This window comes from Tursiops truncatus, chromosome 4, assembly GCF_011762595.2.
Source record: "Tursiops truncatus isolate mTurTru1 chromosome 4, mTurTru1.mat.Y, whole genome shotgun sequence".
Taxonomy (NCBI): domain Eukaryota; kingdom Metazoa; phylum Chordata; class Mammalia; order Artiodactyla; family Delphinidae; genus Tursiops; species Tursiops truncatus.
Genome location: NC_047037.1, coordinates 69,219,763 through 69,241,043, shown reverse-complemented (window position 1 = coordinate 69,241,043; position 21,281 = coordinate 69,219,763). Strand labels below are relative to the sequence as shown.

General features: G+C 37.6%; 1 protein-coding gene across 7 annotated transcripts in view; it reads right to left on the bottom strand.

Moving 5' to 3' along the window:
- Nucleotides 1-21,281, bottom strand: part of OPA1 (OPA1 mitochondrial dynamin like GTPase) — a 108,086-nt gene that overhangs the window by 50,134 nt on the left and 36,671 nt on the right. For all 7 annotated transcript variants that reach the window (XM_073804036.1, XM_019923047.3, XM_019923049.3 and 4 more), the window contains 7 exons: nucleotides 20,907-21,022; nucleotides 19,934-19,998; nucleotides 19,091-19,167; nucleotides 5,601-5,766; nucleotides 3,205-3,357; nucleotides 1,726-1,834; nucleotides 1,128-1,207 (listed from right to left, as the gene is read on the bottom strand). In XM_073804036.1, coding sequence (XP_073660137.1) covers nucleotides 1,128-1,207; nucleotides 1,726-1,834; nucleotides 3,205-3,357; nucleotides 5,601-5,766; nucleotides 19,091-19,167; nucleotides 19,934-19,998; nucleotides 20,907-21,022 — 766 coding nt within the window. The remainder of the gene's footprint in view (nucleotides 1-1,127; nucleotides 1,208-1,725; nucleotides 1,835-3,204; nucleotides 3,358-5,600; nucleotides 5,767-19,090; nucleotides 19,168-19,933; nucleotides 19,999-20,906; nucleotides 21,023-21,281) is intronic.

The following is a 21,281-nucleotide window of genomic DNA, read 5'->3' as shown; positions in this document are numbered from 1 at the left end:
ATGACCCAACCACTAACTGTCCATTTCTTCAGCTTCTTTTCAGTCTCTGAGTGACTCATTTTCCCACAAAAATCATATCAGAAAAAAAAAGAGAAGAGGAAGACTGTCCCCTCACTATTTTAAGACAAACTGGGACTTATATCTGATAGATATCTTACAAAACAAGAAATGCATAAAACCAGAAAAACATAGGGTGTTGATTATATAATTAACTCTGTATTTAAAATAAAAACAAAAAAATAAAAAAAGAATAGGAATTATATGTCATTTGGTAATTTTTCATTCTCTTTATCTGCTCTCTCAATACACACACATCTGATGGTCTCATTCTCTAATTACATGGATTCAAGGAAGGAAGAAAGGAAAGTAAATTAGATGCCACCTCTTTTTCTTATTCATTACTTCCTTCATCTATGTATTTTGATTTTATATTCTATTTACCATCTTTTATTTAAGGAATTAACATAAGAAAGAGATGGTGGTGTAAGACTCAATGCTAATAAGAAAAGAAGCCATAACAACAAGGAAAGAATAAAAACAGGTGGGGGGAAGGGGGGGAGGATTTTAATGATTACACATTTTCCCTCTATTTATTCATTTGTAAAGTTATTTATACTTGCCTTTACCATTTTGTTCTTTTAAAGTGATCATTAAATGTTTATAATATGAATTCTATAATTCTACTTCCTGTCTGAATTTTTATGCTTATTTTGTGAACATAGGAGCAAAAAATGCAAAAGGATAAAATAGTTTAAATAGACAACTAACAGAAAAATCCAGTGATAATAATAGAATAAGGTTTTAAAAAGACATTATATCTTTTATTCTAATCACGTTCATTCTACATCCTCTGAAGTCCCTGTCATTTTTTCTTCTGTTTATAAATTTAATCTTCATTTTACCTCAAATAGGCACTTGAACAAAGTAATCAACCACTCTTTTTAATAAAAAAAGCTACCTCATATTTTTTCAGACTTTCTTTTGTAGTTTACTGTTTTTTCTAAAGATTTATTGTCTTTTCGAAAGGCTGATATAAAATACTTGAAATTATTAAGTTTGGCTTAGAGGCATTCAGAGGTTATATTTTAATGCCTGAATTAAAATGCCAAAGATTTGTTTGTTTTTACCTGTTCTTGGGTTCGATTCTTCCAGTATAACCACCTCTTTTTCCAATCTGGACCTACCATATTTTCAATTGCATTTTCAGCTAGAAAAATTTAAAAAAAAATTTTTTTTATTTATCAGGAATTTTATCACTTACCAGGTACATAAATTATAACTAATACTATCTTGCTTTCTTAACCACTTCAAAACACTGTGTCAATATGAAGTCAGTTGAAATAAAGAATAAAACTATATAATTGATATGGTACATATATAAGAAAGCATTTAATTATATATGTTTAGAATCTATGAAAAGTATAATTGCTTATAAAGTTCCCATAAGTATAGTAGCAAACACTAAAATAGTCTGATTTCAGCTTTTTAGAATATAAGTACATGTAAATATCATGGGTCCAATTTAACACTTTTTTTTTCAATTTAACATTTTTAATAGTTACAAGCAGTTGACCAAAAAATTGCACAAATAATATTCAACTAGAATAGTACTGACAAAGAACTTGAGATATTAGATTTTTTCTTTTAAACCAATGTTCACTAAAGTTAGATGACTCTTTATCCACTGAGAATACTCAAAACTCAATAACCCATGTCCCTACTTACTATCCTTGAGACGAGCCTGAAGAGCCTCTTCCATAAAGTAAATAGCTGCATCCCATTGCTGTTTATCAGATATGGACCGATCTTCTAAAGCATTGTGCTGAATAACCCTCTGAAACAACAAGGAAAGAAAAACAGCTATTTTGATGGATATCTTGTCATTTTAGTCATTTTAATTCTAATTGACAGCTCAGAAAATATCCAAACTAGCAGATGTATCTACAACAACATAAAAGTATGTCCCTCCCACACAAATGCAGAGGGTCCTATTATCTGCCTGCTTATTTGTCAGCTTTCTGTCTAAAAAATAAAAGTGGAGATTTTCTCCTAGCCCAAATTAAATGAGCTCACCATCGAGAAGACAGCTGGGGGTTGGGGGGTGGGTACAGAATTACATATTTAACTACATAAAATTACACCCTAGAACCCTGGTATTCAGGAGCTAATGATTCAGATCATCTCTACTGCTTCTTTTTGCCATATGACCTATGTGTTAGCATTTTCAAAAAAGAGAGGAGAAAAAAAAAGCAATAACCATTATCTCACTGTTAACACCAATGGAAAATGTAATGGAAGGAAGCTTAAGAGGTCTAGACAATCATAAGTAAATGTTAGTTATTTATTGTAAGAAAATTGGTTTCCAAATCTTATAGCTTTTGAATTAATGAATGAATGAAAACGGCACCACTCTCTCTCAGTAAGCCAATCTTATTAAGGCATTTAACAAGAATGGATATGGTTTTCAAATATGAAGACAAACATTTCTTTAAAAAAAAAACCCTATAATTACGATCAGCCCACAGTGAAATATGCATTTTTAGAAAACTGCTCAGTCTTATCTTTAACAGTTCCTCCCATAACTGTCTGGACAGAGAGGGTGGTTAAAAAAGGTTTGATTAGGTGATGAGAACACTCTACGTAACAAAAGATTTATCAGGTGATGAAGGTCAGGAGCCAGGCTTTACAATAAAGACACAATGGGGCTCATATCCCAGCTTTGCCAATGACAACAGAACTGCTTAAGAACAAAATAAAACAATGCTTACAAAATACACAGAGTTTCTGGTACCTTGTAAGCATCCAACACACGGTAGTTAGCATTATGATTTTAGGAATCTAACATTTTGACTCAACTCCACTGAAAACCAATGCATCTAATTCTTTTTACCACTGAGGGTAAAATGAGAAGCAGCTATCCGTAGTTCAGGCCCATGTAAATTCTGTGGAAGTTTATAGAAACCTGTTTATTGCAAGGTCTGATTTTCTTCTGAAATGATAGCCAAGAAAGAAATAGCAGAGGGCGATTTTAGAAGGGCAGAAAAACGTCAAAAGGCCGATTATATTTTGTAAATCTATTTCTTTCCTTATTTTCAATTCAGAACCTAATTTAAACAGTCATATAAAAATATTCTATAAAAGAATATCAATTTGAGAAATTATATAAAAAAATGAGGCTGGCACCCTAATATACAAACGACATACCAAGCTGTCCTCTGCAAAATCATTCCACTTGTGGCGTTTAATAGTTTCTTCCTTAACAGCCTCTTTAAGTTTATCAAATATGTCATCATGCTCTTTTCCTTTCGGTTCTGTCATGAAGCGGGAAAATTCTTCTTGTAGGGTCTCCCAAGCAACCTAGAATGATTTAAAAGAAAAAAGCTGCACCTATATTGCACACTTTCATTTAATGTGTAACAAGAAAAATAAACACATGAATTTAAGCCAAGTAGATGTGATAAATCAGTTAATCAGAAAATACATATGAAATCACATTTTTAAAAAAAGGTATAGCAAATATAAACTCTGCCCTCAAGAGCTCATACTGGTAGCTGGTGGAATAGACTTGGCCTCCTGTTTCGCTACACATACACAGCATCTCAAATTAAAAAAAAAAATAGTAACCAACATTTAAAAACTGAGAGACTTCCTATAAAATCCATGTTTCCAGCCTCACTTGAACCACCTGGCAACACTGGGCCCATGTTCCTGCACACCTTCGCCTGCTGGAGCTAAACAGGAGCTGCCTGTCCCTTCAGAGAAGGCATGCAGGCCACATCAGCCACCAGACTCGGTTCACTTACTTATTTACTTCACTCTCTACAACATCTGAGTTTGCCTGCCTCTTCCATACTGTAAAAAGTTTAAAATTTCTTAATGATTTAGTTTTTTCACATCTTTGCCCTTATGCAAATATATGAGGTAATGTGTCAATACTTTCGAACACACGTGAGCATTATTCAGCCTTGTACTATTGCTAATTCCCAATTATCTGAACAGTGAAAGGAGAGCACAGTGTCAAAATCAATTAAGAACTAAACCTACTTAGGACTAAGTGGGTTAGTTAATATTGTATTTTATATCTAGCCCTCTTCGTTTTAAACATTAAGAAATTATGGCATAAAGAAAGGTGACTGTCCAAGAATATAGAGGGAGGTATTAAAATCTGTTTCCTGGCCTTCAGCAGGTTCACATCTTTCTACCACACCTATGTGTGAAGCGAGAAAGCAGCAAAAGACAGAATCACTTGCCATTTTTATGATTACTTCTGCTGCTTGAACCTTAGGATATGAAAATATGCTACCATGGGACAGGGTCCAGAAAAATGTTAGAGCCAGTAGTGAGGAGAAGTGGCAGCAGCTCTTTCATTACTTTAGGGGGAAATGTGTCAAGACCAGGGGTCAGCAACATGGAGCTTAGCTAGAGTGGCTGTAAGAGTTCTTAGAAAAAGAGACTTGAGGAAATTGAGAAAAGAGATAAAGAAGCAAGGACTGGAAGGATAGGAAAGGGGTAAAATACACCTGAATAATTTAGACACTGACATTTTGTTTCTAAGGTAGGTATGAAAAACAAAAAAAATTTTTTTTTTTTTTTTTGCAGTACACGGGCCTCTCACTGTTGTGGCCTCTCCCGTTGAGGAGCACAGGCTCCGGACGCACAGGCTCAGCGGCCATGGCCCACGGGCCCAGCCACTCCGTGGCATGTGGGATCCTCCCAGACCAGGACACGAACCCGTGTCCCCTGCATCGGCAGGCAGACTCTCAACCACTGCGCCACCAGGGAAGCCCCCCAAATTATTTTTAACACGGATTCTAATTTTGTGAGCAACTTCACACCGAAGCAAAGGACACACTGGCTCTTATCTACAACAATCGTTCTTCAGAGTAATGTGCCTGGCAAGATCAACTTGGATGATGATCATAATCATCATAATAGCAGCTGGCATTTACCAAATGGTTACTATGGAGCAGATACTGTCTAAGTATTCTACATATGTTAACTCCTTGACTCCTCACAACAATTTATGATGTAGGCAACACTTTCATCCTTATTTTATAAATGAGAAAACAGGAAGGTTATTAAGCAAACAGCCCAAGGATCGCATAGCTACAAAGTGGTAGAGCCAAGATACATGGGTATCAGAAATGCTTTCTCTAAGATACTTGCTTACAATTCCTAGTCTAACCCTCTGGCAGGGTCCTAACTAAGGAAATAATTATTTAAGTAAAATTGAGCCCTGCATAAAATCAACAAATAAAATGTTTCATCCATTAAACATTTTCCTTATGGAATCTCTAACTACAGAGGAAGTTAAAAATATTTCACATTCAAACAAATTTTGCCAGTTTTGTTAAATGCTACCTTTGGAAGGAGAACCAGTACCCTCAGACCAACACCATACCAATTAGTAAATTTTTTTGACAGTAGTAACTGGTAGGAGCATTAAGGTTAATCCCAATAGAGATTAGGAATAAAGAATAAAAGGAGCATAAGGACCAAAGAGAAAGATAGTGGCTGTGATAGGAATAAAACCTAAAATTCACAGCTCCTAATCCCTTCACATAATGCTTCTTACCCATTTAATTAAATTATATCCTAACCTCGACTGCTTTATTAGGAAGCTGCTTATCAGTCCACTGTTTAAGCTTGATATCCACTGTCGTATTAAAAGTTCCAGAATTCATGGTCTGTGCAGCTGGAAGATAGATGTTTTCAATCACATGAGTTGATACTCTTTCCCACAAAGACTGCTGAAGGATTTCCTCCCTGAAATTAAAAAAAAAAGTTCCAAGAACACCAAATTCAAATATTAAGCTTTTATAAACAGCTTTATTGAAGTATCAACTTACAATAAATTGTACATATTTAAAGTTCTGATATATGTACATGCCTATGTACCACCGCAATCAAGATAATGAACCTTTTCTTCATCCTCGAAAGTTGTAACCACTGGATTTACTTTCATGTCACTACAGCTTAGTTTATTTTCTACAACTTAACATAAATGCAGTCATGTAGCATGTACTCTTATTTTCTCTGTCCTCTTTCATCAGCATAATTACTTTGAGATTCATCCATGTTGTTGTGTATATTAATATTTCATTTCCTTTTTTGCTGAGTAATATTCCATTGCATAAATTTGTTTACTTATTCACCTGCTGACGGACATTTGGGCTGTTTCCAGTTGCAGGCTACCACAAATAAAGCTGCTATGAGCATTCATGTACAAGTCTTTGTATGACATATGCTCTTGTGCCTCTTGGGCAAATATCTAGGAGTGGAATGGCTGGATCATATAGTAATTTTATATTTAACTTTATAAGATACTGCCAAAATGTTTTCCAAATCGGTTGAACCATTTGACATTCCCACCAGAGGAGTATGAGAGTTCTAGATCCTCTACATCTTGCCAACATTTGGTATGATTAGTCATTTTCATTTTTGTCACTGTAATAGGTTTACAGTGGTATCTCATTATGGTTTTAATTTGCATTTCCCTAATGACTAGTAATTCCAAGTATCTTTTTATGTGTTCATTTACCTAATATTAATACATACTTTATATGTGTTGACTGTGAAGTAGAGTCCAAGACTGTAAACTTCTTGGTATGATTTTAACAATTTATCAGACCACAGCACAAAGCACAGAGACATTATGGGATATTGCTAGGTAAAATTGTTCAACATTTCATGATAACATAAAGGATGAATAATCAAGCTGAAAATTCTACCTTTTATAAGACATCTTACAAGAATACGGTTCTCTAAATAGAAGAAAACTACTTCAATCAAGAAAAAATCTGAAATCTCTAGAAAATATTTATTTGGCTTCTCCCAAACTAATCTTTACTGTTATACAGTGCTAAAACATACAAAAACACCATGTTTATCAAATGATCAGTCTTAGGAGTAACCTCACCTTTTAGGATGCAGTTACAAAGCTCAGGGCAACAGAAACACTCCTTTCTGTCCAAAAGCCAAACTGCACTTTTCTTGGGTGAGGAGAGCCAACACTTCCTGCCATGCAAGTTGACTCATACTCACTCAATATTTTGTGTAAAATTAAGTCTATTGAGTCAATGAGCTTAGCTGCAGGTCTTCCCTTGCTAATTTTCAGGTCTTTTTTCCCTTACAACCAGAAAACAAAAGAGTATGGGAGGGAGGACAAAACACGTGAAGAAGATAGTGGTATAAACATACAGTTGTAAAATAAATAAGTCATGGGATGTAATATACAGCATGAAGAACATGACCAATAATATTGTAATAACTTTGTATGGGGACAGATGGTTACTAGACTTATCGTGATGACACTTCCATAATGTATGCAATTGTCAAATCACTATGTAGAGGAGGAGCTTCAAGATGGCGGAAGAGTAAGATGCGGAGATCACCTTCCTCCCCACCAATACATCAGAAATACATCTACATGTGGAACAACTCCTACAGAACACCTACTGAACGCTGGCAGAAGACCTCAGACCTCCCAAAAGGCAAGAAACGCCCTATGTACCTGGGTAGGGCAATGAAAAAAGAAAAATCAGAGACAAAAGAATAGGGACGGGACCTGCACCAATGGGAGGGAGCTGTGAAGGAGGAAAGGTTTCCACACACTAGGAAGCCCCTTCGCGGGTGGAGACTGAGGGTGGCGGAGGGGGGAAGCTTCGGAGCCACGGAGGAGAGCGCAGCAGCACGGGTGCGGAGAGCAAAGGGGAGAGATTCCCCCACAGAGGATCAGAGCCGACCAGCACTCACCAGCCCGAGAGGCTTGTCTGCTCACCCGCCGGGACGGGCGGGGGCTGGGAGCTGAGGCTCGGGCTTCGGTCGGAGCGCCGGGAGAGGACTGGGGTTGGCGGCGTGAACACAGCCTGCAGGGGGTTAGTGCGCCACGGCTGGCCGGGAGGGAGTCCGGGGAAAAGTCTGGACCTGCCGTAGAGGCAAGAGACTTTTTCTTCCCTCTTTGTTTCCTGGTGCGCGAGGAGAGGGGATTCAGAGCGCTACTTAAAGCTCCAGAGACTGGCATGAGCCGCGGCTAAAAGCGCGGACCCCAGAGACGGGCATGAGACGCTAAGGCTGCTGCTGCCGCCACCAAGAAGCCTGTGTGCGAGCACAGGTCACTAGCCACACCTGCCCTGCCAGTAGCCTGTGCAGCCCGCCGCTGCCAGGGTCCTGGGATCCAGGGACAACTTCCCCGGGAGAACACACGGCGAGCCTCTGGCTAGTGCAACATCACGCCGGCCTCTGCCACCGCAGGCTCACCCCGCCTCCGTGCCCCTTCCCCGCCCGCCCCCACCCCCGGCCTGAGTGAGCCAGAGCCCCTGAAGCAGCTGCTCCGTTAACCCTGTCCTGTCTGAGCGAAGAACTGACGCCCTCAGGCGACCTACACGCAGAAGCGGGGCCAAATCCAAAGTTGAACCCCGGGAGCTGTGGGAACAAAAAAGAGAAAGGGAAATCTCTCCCAGCAGCCTCAGGAGCAGCAGATTAAATCTCCACAATCAACTTGAGGTACCCTGCAACTGTGGAATACCTGAATAGGCAACAAATCATCCCAAAGTGAGGAGGTGGACTTTGGGGGCAACGATATATATATATTTTTTCCCGTTTTCCCTTTTTGTTTGTGTGTATGTGTATGCTTCTGTGTGTGATTTTGTCTGTATAGCTTTGCTTTTACCATTTGTCCTACGGTTCTGTCTGTCCGTTGTTTTTTTTAATTACTTAAGAAAACGTTTTTTCTTAATAATTATTTTTTCTTTTAATTATTTTATCTTCTTCTTTTTTTCTATTTTTTCTCCCTTTTATTCTGAGCTGTATGGAGGACAGGCTCTTTGGTGCTCCAGCTAGGCATCAGGGCTGTGCCACTGAGGTGGGAGAGCCAAGTTCAGGACACTGGTCCATAAGAGACCTCCCAGCTCCACATAATATTAAACAGTGAAAATCTCCCAGCGATCTCCATCTCAAAGCCAAGACCCAGCTCCACTCAACGACCAGCAAGCTACAGTGCTGGACATCCTATGCCAAACAACTAGCAAGACAGGAACACAACTCTATCCATTAGCAGAGAGGCTGCCTAAAATCATAATAAGGCTACAGACACCCCAAAACACACCACCAGACGTGGTGCTGCCCACCAGAAACACAGGATCCAGCCTCATCCACCAGAACACAGGCACTAGTCCCCTCCACCAGGAAGACTACACAACCCACTGAACCAACCTTAGCCACTGGGGACAGACATCAAAAACAACGGGAACTATGAACCTGCAGCCTGCAAAAAGGAGACCCCAAACACAGTAAGATAAGCAAAATGAGAAGACAGAAAAACACACAGCAGATGAAGGAGCAAGATAAAAACCCACCAGACCTAACAAATGAAGAGGAAATAGGCAGTCTACCTGAAAAAGAATTCAGAATAATGATAGTAAAGATGATCCAAAATCTTGGAAATAGCATACACAAAATGCAAGAAACATTTAACAAGGGCCTAGAAGAACTAAAGATGAAACAAACAACGATGAACAACACAATAAATGAAATTAAAAATACTCTAGGTGGGATCAATAGCAGAATAACTGAGGCAGAAGAACGGATAAGTGACCTGGAAGACAAAATAGTGGAAATAACTACTGCAGAGCAGAATAAAGAAAAAAGAATGAAAAGAACTGAGGACAGACTCAGAGACCTCTGGGACACCATTAAACACACCAACATTCGAACTATAGGGGTCCCGGAAGAAGAAGAGATAAAGAAAGGGACTCAGAAAATATCTGAATAGATTATAGTTGCAAACTTCCCTAATATGGGAAAGGAAATAGTTAATCAAGCCCAGGAAGCACAGAGAGTCCAATACAGGATAATTCCAAGGAGAAACACGCCAAGACACATATTAATCAAACTATCAAAAATTAAATACAAGGAACAAATATTAAAAGCAGCAAGGGAAAAACAACAAGTAACCCATAGGGGAATCCCCATAAGGTCAACAGCTGATCTTTCAGCAGAAACTCTGCAAGCCAGAAGAGAGTGTCAGGACATATTTAAAGTGATGAAAGAGAAAAACCTACAACCAAGATTACTCTACTCAGCAAGAATCTCATTCAGATTTGACAGAGAAATTAAAAGCTCTACAGACAGCTGAGAGAATTCAGCACCACCAAACCAGCTTTACAACAAATGCTGAAGGAACTTCTCTAGGCAGGAAACACAAGAGAAGGAAAAGACCTACAATAACAAACACAAAACAATTAAGAAAATGGTAATAGGAACATGCATATCGATAATTACCTTAAATGTAAATGGATTAAATGCTCCAACCAAAAGACAAACACTGGCTGAATGGATACAAAAACAAGACCCGTATATATGCTGTCTACAAGAGACCCACTTCAGACCTAGGGACACATACAGACTGAAAGTGAGGGGATGAAAAAAGATATTCAATGCAAATGGAAATCAAAAGCAAGCTGGCGTAGCAATTCTCATATCAGACAAAAGAGATGTTAAAGAGCATTACAAGAGACAAAGAAGGACAATACATAATGGTCAAGGGACAGTCCAAGAAGATGTAACAATTGTAAATATTTATGCACTCAACATAGGAGCACCTCAATACATAAGGCAAATACTAACAGCCATAAAAGGGGAAATCGACAGTAACACAATTATAGTAGGGGACTTTAACACCCCACATTCACCAATGCACAGATCATCTAAAATGAAAATAAATAAGGAAACACAAGCTTGAAATGATACATTAAACAAGATGGACTTAATTGATATTTATAGGACATTCCATCCAAAAACAATACACATTCTTCTCAAGTGCTCATGGAACATTCTCCAGGATAGATCACATCTTGGGTCACAAATCAAGCCTTGGTAAATTTAAGAAAATGGAAATCGTATCAAGTATCTTTTTCAACCACAACGCTATGAGACTACATATCAATTACAGGAAAAGACCTGTAAGAAATACAAACACATGGAGGCTAAACAACACACTACTTAATAACCAAGAGGTCACTGAAGAAATGAAAGAGGAAATCAAAACATACCTAGAAACAAATGACAATGAAAACACAACAACCCAAAACCTATGGGATGCAGCAAAAGCAGTTCTAAGAGGGAAGTTTATAGCTATACAAGCCTATCTTAAGAAACAAGAAACATCTCAAATAAACAACCTAACCTTACATCTAAAGCAATTAGAGAAAGAAGAACAAAAAAACCCCAAAATTAGCAGAAGGAAAGAAATCATAAAGATAAGATCAGAAATAAATGAAAAAGAAATGAAGGAAAAGATAGCAAAGATCAATAAGACTAAAAGTTGGTTCTTTGAGAAGATTAACAAAATTGATAAACCATTAGCCAGGGGAGAAGACTCAAATCAATAGCATTAGAAATGCAAAAGGAGAAGTAACAACTGACACTGCAGAAATACAAAGGATCATGAGAGATTACTATAAGCAACTCTATGCCAATAAACTGGACAACCTGGAAGAAATGGACAAATTCTTAAAAATGCACAATCTGCTGAGACTGAAGCAGGAAGAAATAGAAAGTATGAACAGACCAATCACAAGCACTGAAATTGAAACTGTGATTAAAAATCTTCCAACAAACAAAAGCCCAGGACCAGATGGCTTCACAGGCGAATTCTATCAAACATTTAGAGAAGAGCTAACACCTATCCTTCTCAAACTCTTCCAAATATAGCAGAGGTAGGAACACTCCCAAACTCATTCTATGAGGCCACCATCACTCTGATACCAAAACCAGATAAAGATGTCACAAAGAAAGAAAACTACAGGCCAATATCACTGATGAACATAGATGCAAAAATCCTCAACAAAATACTAGCAAACACTATCCAACAGCACATTAATAGGATCATACACCATGATCAAGTGGGGTTTATCCCAGGAATGCAAGGATTCTTCAATATATGCAAATCAATCAACATGATACACCATATTAACAAACTGAAGGAGAAAAACCATATGATCATCTCAACAGATGCAGAGAAAGCTTTTGACAATATTCAACATCCATTTATGATAAAAACCCTGCAGAAAGTACGCATAGAGGGAACTTCCTTCAACATAATAAAGGCCATACATGACAAACCCACAGGCAACATCATCCTCAATGGTGAAAAACTGAAACCATTTCCACTAAGATCAGGAACAAGACAGGTTGCCCACTCTCACCACTATTATTCAACATAGTTTTGGAAGTTTTAGCCACAGAAATCAGAGAAGAAAAAGAAATAAAAGGAATCCAAATTGGAAAAGAAGTAGTAAAGCTGTCACTCTTTGCAGATGACATGATACTATACATAAAGAATCCTAAAGATGCTACCAGAAAACTACTAGAGCTAATCAATGAATTTGGTAAAGTAGCAGGATACAAAGTTAATGCACAGAAACCTCTTGCATTCCTACACACTAATGATGAAAAATGTGAAAGTGAAATTAAGGAAACAGTCCCATTTACCACTGCAACAAAAAGAATAAAATATCTAGGAATAAACCTACCTAAGGAGACAAAAGACCTGTATGCAGAAAATTATAAGACACTGATGAAAGAAATTAAAGATGATACAAATAGATGGAGAGATATACCATGTTCTTGGATTGGAACAACCAACAACACTGTGAAAATGACTCTACTACCCAAAGCAATCTACAGATTCAATGCAATCCCTATCAAACTACCACTGGCATTTTTCACAGAACTAGAACAAAAAATTTCACAATTTGTATGGAAACACAAAAGACTCCAAATAACCAAAGCAATCTTGAGAAAGAAAAATGGAGGTGGAGGAATCAGGCTCCCTGACTTCAGACTATACTACAAAGCTACAGTAATCAAGACAGTATGGTACTGGCACAAAAACAGAAATATAGATCAATGGAACAGGATAGAAAGCCCAGAGATACACCCATGCACATATGGTCACCTTATCTTTGAGAAAGGAGGCAGAATGTACAGTGGAGAAAGGACAGCCTCTTCAATAAGTGGTGTTGGGAAAACTGGACAGCTACATGTAAAAGTATTGAGATTAGATCACTCCCTAACACAATACACAAAAATAAGCTCAAAATGGATTAAAGACCTAAATGTAAGGCCAGACACTATCAAACTCTTTGAGGAAAACATAGGCAGAACACTCTATGACATAAATCACAGCAAGATCCTTTTTGACCCACCTCCTAGAGAAATGGAAATAAAAACAAAAATAAACAAAAGGGACCTAATGAAACTTAAAAGCCTTTGCACAGTAAAGGAAACCATAAACAAGATCAAAAGACAACCCTCAGAATGGGAGAAAATATTTTCAAATGAAGCAACTGACAAAGGATTAATCTCCAAAATATATAAGCAGCTCATGCAGCTCAATAACAAAAAAACAAACAACCCAATCCAAAAATGGGCAGAAGACCTAAACAGACATTTCTCCAAAGAAGATATACAGATTGCTGCCAACAAACACATGAAAGAATGCTCAACATCATTAATCATTAGAGAAATGCAAATCAAAACTACAATGAGGTATCATCTCACACTGGTCAGAATGGCCACCATCAAAAAATCTACAAACAATAAATGCTGGATAGGGTGTGGAGAAAAGGTAACCCTCTTGCACTGTTGGCGGGAATGTAAATTGATACAGCCACTATGGAGAACAGTATGGAGGTTCCTCAAAAATCTCAAAAGAGGACTACCATATGACCCAGCAATCCCACTACTGGGCATATACCCTGAGAAAACCATAATTCAAAAAGAGTCATGTGCCAAAATGTTCATTGCAGCTCTATTTACAATAGGCAAGAGATGGAAACAACCTAAGTGTCCATCACCAGATGAATCGATAAAGAAGTTGTGGCACATATATACAATGGAATATTACTCAGCCATAAAAAGAAATGAAATTGAGTTATTTGTAGTGAGGTGGATGGACCTAGAGACTGTCATACAGAGTGAAGTAAGTCAGAAAGAGAAAAACAAATACCATATGCTAACATATATATATGGAATCTAAAAAAAAGAAAAGAAAATGGTCAGGAGAACCTAGGAGCAAGACGGGAATAAAGATGCAGACCTACTAGAGAATGTCCTTGAGGATATGGGGAGAGGGAAGGGTAAGCTGGGACAAAGTGAGAGAGTGGCATGGACATATATACACTACCAAACGTAAAACAGATAGCTAGTGGGAAGCAGCCACATAGCACAGGGAGATCAGCTCAGTGCTTTGTGACTACCTAGAGGGGTGGGATAGGGAGGGTGGGAGGGAGGGAGATGCAAGAGGGAAGAGATATGGGGACATATGTATATGTATAACTGATTCACTTTGTTATAAAGCAGAAACTAACACACCATTGTAAAGCAATTATACTCTAATAAAGATGTTAAAACAAAACACTATGTAGTGCACTGAAACTAACATAATATTGCATGTCAACTATATTTCAATAAAAAACAAAAGGAAGGAAAGAAGGGAGGAAGGAAGGAAAGAGAGAGAGAATGAACATGCAGAGAGAATACACCAGAGGATCAAAAGGACAAAGTCCATTTAGTCATGGCATTAATGACAGATAATGGGAGAATTTCAAAAGCAAGATGGAAGAAAAGAAGTCTGTCAGGGCCATCTATTCAGACAATTTTAAACACAAACTCAAGATATCTGAAAGATGAACAAAAAATCAGGATACAGCCTCTGACCACAAAGGCCTTTTGCTGCTCCTGCCTCAGAACAGACATGGTGTGTTAATCTCTTCCTAGGAGTCTATGGGACAGGACTCTACAACCCAGACACCCTTTCAAGGAGATCATAACAAAATTCCACACCACCAAATTCTGACAAGCCTTAGGTAACTTTCTCAAAGGAGGCTGCAGCTTCCCAATCCACCAAAGGTGGCTGCTGTCACTTATCCTTACCCAGCTCACTTGCCCTTTCATCACTAAGCTGCTGTCCTCCGTCCAGACTCCCCCTGCTCCCCTCCATCAGAATAACTTTTATTGTGCCTCCAATACCTTGTTCCATAACAAACAAACCATTTTATATTCTCATTCTTTCCCTTTTCCTTACATCTTCAAACCTTTCCTGACCCTCCCTTACAGGCAGTAACCGTCCTCAAATTCTGCTGCCTGGAAGCTGCTCATTAGCTGAATGTGCTTCAGAGTCAGGAAGTGGATGTTCTCCTTACCCCACAATCTCTCTTCCAGACCATTAGTCCTCTACTCACATCGACCAGTTCCCCCAGTATATATTCTAGGTGATTGTAGACTTCTTCTCTAAGTTTTGCCATCGTCCAGGGATAAATACCACTAATACACAAAATACAACTACCATTATAGTTCTATTTATCACCCCCTTTATCTCCTGAACCCTACCTATATGCCCTTTTAATTAAATTTTTTTTTCAAAATGAAAATTTCTTCTTTTAAAGCAGAGGACTTACTCCATATAATTTAAAACCAATACAGAAAAAGTAAGAAGTCCTCCATAATGTCTCTTTCACTAAATGACCACTATTCACAGCTTAATTTATCATTAAAAATATCAATGACGGGCTTCCCTGGTGGCGCAGTGGTTAAGAGTCCGCCTGCCGATGCAGGGGACACGGGTTTGTGCCCCGGTCCGGGAAGATCCCACATGCCGCGGAGCGGCTGGGCCCGTGAGCCATGGCCGCTGAGCCTGCGCGTCCGGAGCCTGTGCTCCGCAACGGGAGAGGCCACAACAGTGAGAGGCCCACGTACAGAAAAAAAAAAAAAAAAAAATCAATGCCTACATTACTATTTGTGTGTGTTTACACAGGTGATATTACACATACTGTTTAATAAATATAATATTAAAGTATATTGTATGTAGTTTTCCATGTGGACATCCTACATTTTTCAATGGTTGCATAGTAATCCACTCTATGGATAAATCAAATATTATGTAATTACAAATAAAAACACAAGTTTTCAATATTTTACACTTATAAACAAAACCATGGTGAAGATTCTTATGTGTTCATCTTCGTCAAAAATATCTTCATTTCAATAGAGCCCTAGCAATATAATTACTGGATATAGATGTACTCAGTCTTTAACTGACTCCTCTTCTCCATTACCTACACATCCAATCACTAAATCCTGTCAATTCTATCCTCTAGGTAACCTCTCAAATATCTCAAAAATGTCTCCTCTTCTCCACCTGTACAACCACTATTCAAGTTCAAGCCACTATCTCTTCTGGTCTAGATTGTTTCAACAGTCAACTGTCTCCTTGCTCAGTTTTCTCCACCTGTATTCCACTTTCCCTACTACAAAAATCTTTTTAAAATGCAAATTTGCCTAAACCTCTTCATTGGCCCTCACTGGTTGTCGGATAAATTTCAAGCTTCTAAACATGGTTTCTAAGGCCCTTAATCATCTATATCTTGCTTATACCCACCGTTTCATCTTCTTCCTCTTGCCTCCTTCTATGCTAAAGCCATAGGTACCTGTCTTCAGTTACTTCTGTCACTTTTCTTGCTCTCACCTCTTGGCCTCTGCAATATTCTGGTCACTGCCTTTACCTAGCATCTATTCACTCTTTAAATCCCAAATTATAAGAAATCATTTTTGATTCCTTACATCTGAGTTAGGGTACTTAACTGTGCATTCCCATATTCCTTTCATTCTTTTAACTTCAACAAAATAAACTTAATACTTTTCACCAAAAATTGTATGCATACTGCGATACCATTTTTAAGTGTATTTCTATAAATCCTGCCAGCTATCCTTCTAAATAAGGATAAAATAACTATCTCCTGCTTAGTGTCCGTAATCGACTCCTAAAGATCAAGTATATTGTGTGAAAGCACTGAGAGCCTATTTCTTACTCTAATGAATCATATGTCAAATCTAAACCTCCAATAACTTTCTTAAAACATGACTGAAGTATAGAATGACAAAATGCTTGTAACAGTGCTTCCAAATTACCAACTACAGATCAAACAGTCCTGTGACTTAAATAATTATAAACATCTTAGAGTTGTATCCTAAAGTGTCACATAAGGTATTAAGCAGCAAAAAGATACTACCTGATACAACATCAACTATGTCACAAAAATAAAACATTTTGGGTGCAATGCAGTTGAAATCAATGTGGCACAAACAGCTAAGATTAGGACCTGCTATTTTGATCTATGTTTGTGTTAAGCTACAGCGTCTGGGGAAAAAGGGTGCGGCGGAGGTGGAGGGGTGGTGAGGAAAAGATCCAGCAGCTCAAAGAATAAATCTCTAGCAGCCAGATGTCCTAGTTCTCTCCCTTGCCTTCTCAATAGGCAATCTGGCAATATAGGTTTCTTGTCCCTTCACAAATTCCCTTCACCACCCGTGTGTTAAGTAAATTAGATTTATCTTCAAGGCTCGCTTAAGTGTAGGTACACTTTGATTTCAGACTTGCTCTGTCCAAACAAAACTAACCATTCCATTTGATGATGCCAGAAATTCACAGAGGCACCACATTTTTCTCCCATAAATAGCATTATGAGTTATCATAGTTTACAAATCACTTTTCTGTACATTATCTTCATACAACCTAGTAAGGTAAGTAGTACTATTCATTCTGTGTGTATGTGTGTATATGTATATACTATACACATACATACATATATACACACACACATCTCTATCTCTTGCAAAGTTCAAAAACTGGATGACTTATAGAAAGCCATAGAACTGGCTTAAAATACAAATAATAATGATAACAAGTTTTTTTTGTGTGTGTATATATATATATATATATGATTAATTAATCAACAGATAAGATCAGAATTCTTTTTTGGATAAGGAGAGAGATTAAAAATAGGCAAATTTTGACTACTTGAAGAGAGAAAAGGGTTCACTACTGAGGAAGAAAGGGCACCAACATAAGGAAACTAGTAGTACTGAATACAAACTTAAGGACTGGACACTACTGTCTAAGTTCCATTTTGATAATCTTCAACTGAGCAAATATAAGAGTTACAGAAAATATTCATAATAAATGGCAGTTCTGCTCCAAGAATAATAAATTCTTAAACTACAGACTTCATTATAAAGGTAATTTTTATATAAGGGATTTGTTAATTAAAATACGATTATAAAAATTTAAAATTTAAGCTATTTATACATAGCTTGCTTGAGGTACATGGAACCTATTTTGGTTACTGCCATTCCAACATATTTAAGAGCGCCAATATTTACATAAAACATAAATTGAAGGTGACACTTGGCCCTAAAAGCGATTTGCATGAGTATTTTTCAAAAGAATGCATTTACTTGCTATTTAAAAAAAAATCTCAAACAGGATTCAATTTCAAATGTGATCTGTACAAAACATATCAGACACATATTACAAAAGCACCAGTGTTCTTATGCAGATGTGAGAATTTGAAAGCAATATACTCTTCTCCTACAGCAATTTTCTCTGTAGTTTTGTTCTCTAAGTGTAATCCAACAAGAGCAACCAGTCTTGTTAGACTGTTTGATACTTAGCTAAAGCACAATTCGATAAAACTTTTACCTAAATGATTTTATAGAAATCAAAATTATGTATTTATTAAGATAAGGAAAAACCTAAGATGAATGAAGATTTCAAAAGAGCATGGAGAGGGCTTCCCTGGTGGCGCAGTGGTTGAGAGTCCGCCTGCCGATGCAGGGGACACGGGTTCGTGCCCCGGTCTCGGAAGATCCCACATGCTGCGGAGCGGCTGGGCCCGTGAGCCATGGCCGTGGAGTCTGTGCTCCGCAACGGGAGAGGCCACAACAGTGAGAGGCCCGCATACCGCAAAAAAAAAAAAAAAAAAAAAGAGCATGGAGAAAGCTATCTTTCAGAATATCTCTTCTCAGAGATATATAATAAATACATAATTCATTATACTTAAAATATTTAATTGGTTAGACTAGAATAGTGGTTAGATTCTGCAAAAAAACATACTTTTATGTTCTTGCCTATTTACTAAGTGTTTGGGGGGACAGGCCAAGGCTACAATAAATCACTGCTTTATCAATCTAAGTTTTAGTATTCCATTATAATTCACATAGTAAAGTCTTTGAGAAAAGGTCAAATACTCACCAATGTTTTGGTGTAACCTGGCTCAGACTGATAACTTCATCGAGGATTTCATTTTTAGCTTTTTCAAACAGTTCGTTCTAGGCAATATAGATACACGTAAGTAAGATTTTCATAAGATAGTCAATTTGCCCTGCCATGATTTTCAGAGATAACTAAAAGGAAGGCCTCTGACAAGCTACTGGCTGGACTTAGTTTTGAAGCATGCCTGACCAACAAGTAACGCTCTTCTCTTCTAGTCTCTTTCTTTAGGAATGCCAATATCCAGATAAGGACAAAGACACTGACACACGTCTACCTTATTCAACTCTGAATGCAGTTTTTCACGGAACATTGGTTCAGGTAAGTTTTTTACATAACAAACGTTATGTGAAAGTTATCAACGCACATTAATTTAGTGTATTACTAACAGTAATCTGATGCTGTGTTTTACAACTGATGGCATTTTAAAATCAAGGAAAACCAATACTTAAGACCTATGAACTTAGAGTATGAACAGTGAAAAGGTTAAAAAGCTGATGTATAATTTTTAAGTTTACATTACATAAATATGTTAATTTATAAGACATTGAAAGACTATTCTTCACCTTTTCAGAAAAAGATTTTCAATACTTGTTTGGATATCCTATGATCCCTAATTACTTTTTTTATTATGTAATAAATAATTTAAGTTATTTGTAAAAGTGACAACTGTTCGTGGAAATGTATTCTTGCAACTCTAAATTAGTAATCATGGTTAAAACCAAAACAATTTAGCTTACCAGATTCTGCTTGTCAACATAAACTTTGTTAGAGCACAATACTAAATTAGATATATACAAAATACATGAGGTACATAAATATTACCCGGTCAAGTTCTCGCAGGCGAGGATAGTTATTCTTCCACTCAGTTTCAAGGTTAAAACGTGTTGCTGAGGAAGAAGGAAAAATGCTCAAGTTTGAGGATTCTCTTCAGTTCCAGATGTAGTGGTTAAAGGCTATCTCTCACATATCTGCTATATTAACTGAATTTCTGAGTGTGCACAGATAGCTCCTGAGTACTCTGGGCTCTCAATATCTCAGAATAGCATTATTACAACAGTTTCCCAAACTAATCCCTTTGACTTTAGTTTCTCCATTTTCAGTCCACAAAGCACACAGCTGACACAATTTAGTACAGCTGCTAAGAGCATGGGACTCTGAAGTCATACCACCAACTCAATCCTGATTTTGAACCCTTCAAACCCTGGGTCTATTATCTATTACTGTTTGATGCTGGGTGTGTTACTTAGGTACATTATTCTCTGCCTCAGTTTGCTCTTCTGTAAGATGAGAATAACACTTACAAGGTTGCTGAGGGACTAATGGGATAAATAAGTAGGCTTTCCTAATGAGAAAATGGGCGGAGGATATACTCTCACCAAATGAAACTACGGAAGCAAGCAAAGCCATGGAACAGGAAAGCGTGGTATTGAGGAACCAGTACAATGTAGCTGAAAGTACACTGTCTGCTCTGCTTCCCAACACATTTCCTCTCTTTCCTCTAAAAAGGCAGAATCTGAGTTCTCTATAGTTATACTAGGTTCTTTCTCCCAAACACTACTGCAAACTTTCTGTTTAAATTTTGTAATGTTCTCCTAGTAATGTTTCCCCTGAAAAGAAAAATCCTGCTCTCATACAACTGAAGATTTGTAGTTTTCCTTTTCCTACATACTATCTTATAGTAAATGAATGAAAAGCAACTGTTAAAACAAAGGAAGTAAAGAATCTGATGGATGCCCAAGACTGCCAGCTAATAAAATATCTAAATTTGAGAGTTTATTTTAAAAACCCAACTTACCTTTGAAACTGTCGGCCTGTTGTTCAACTGACTCTCGTACCATTTTCCAAAAGCAGTCCGAAACAGCAAGGCTGAGATTTCTTGTAGTTACTTGGTGTGCCTTTAGCATGCTTGTCCTACAAAACAATAACCAGAGCTAAAGTATATTAAAGTGGCAGAAAGGACAATACTATCACCAAGTTTGAGAATGTGCTTGTTACAACATAATGAGAATAGCCACTTAATCATTTTATACTAGGGCGGTCCAATGAACTTTCTGTGATGAGGAAAGTAATCTATACCCGTGCTGTCCAATATGGTAGCTACTAGTCACATGGGGTTATTGACCCCTTGAAATGTGTGGCTAGTGTGACTGAGGAACTCACATTTTCCTTC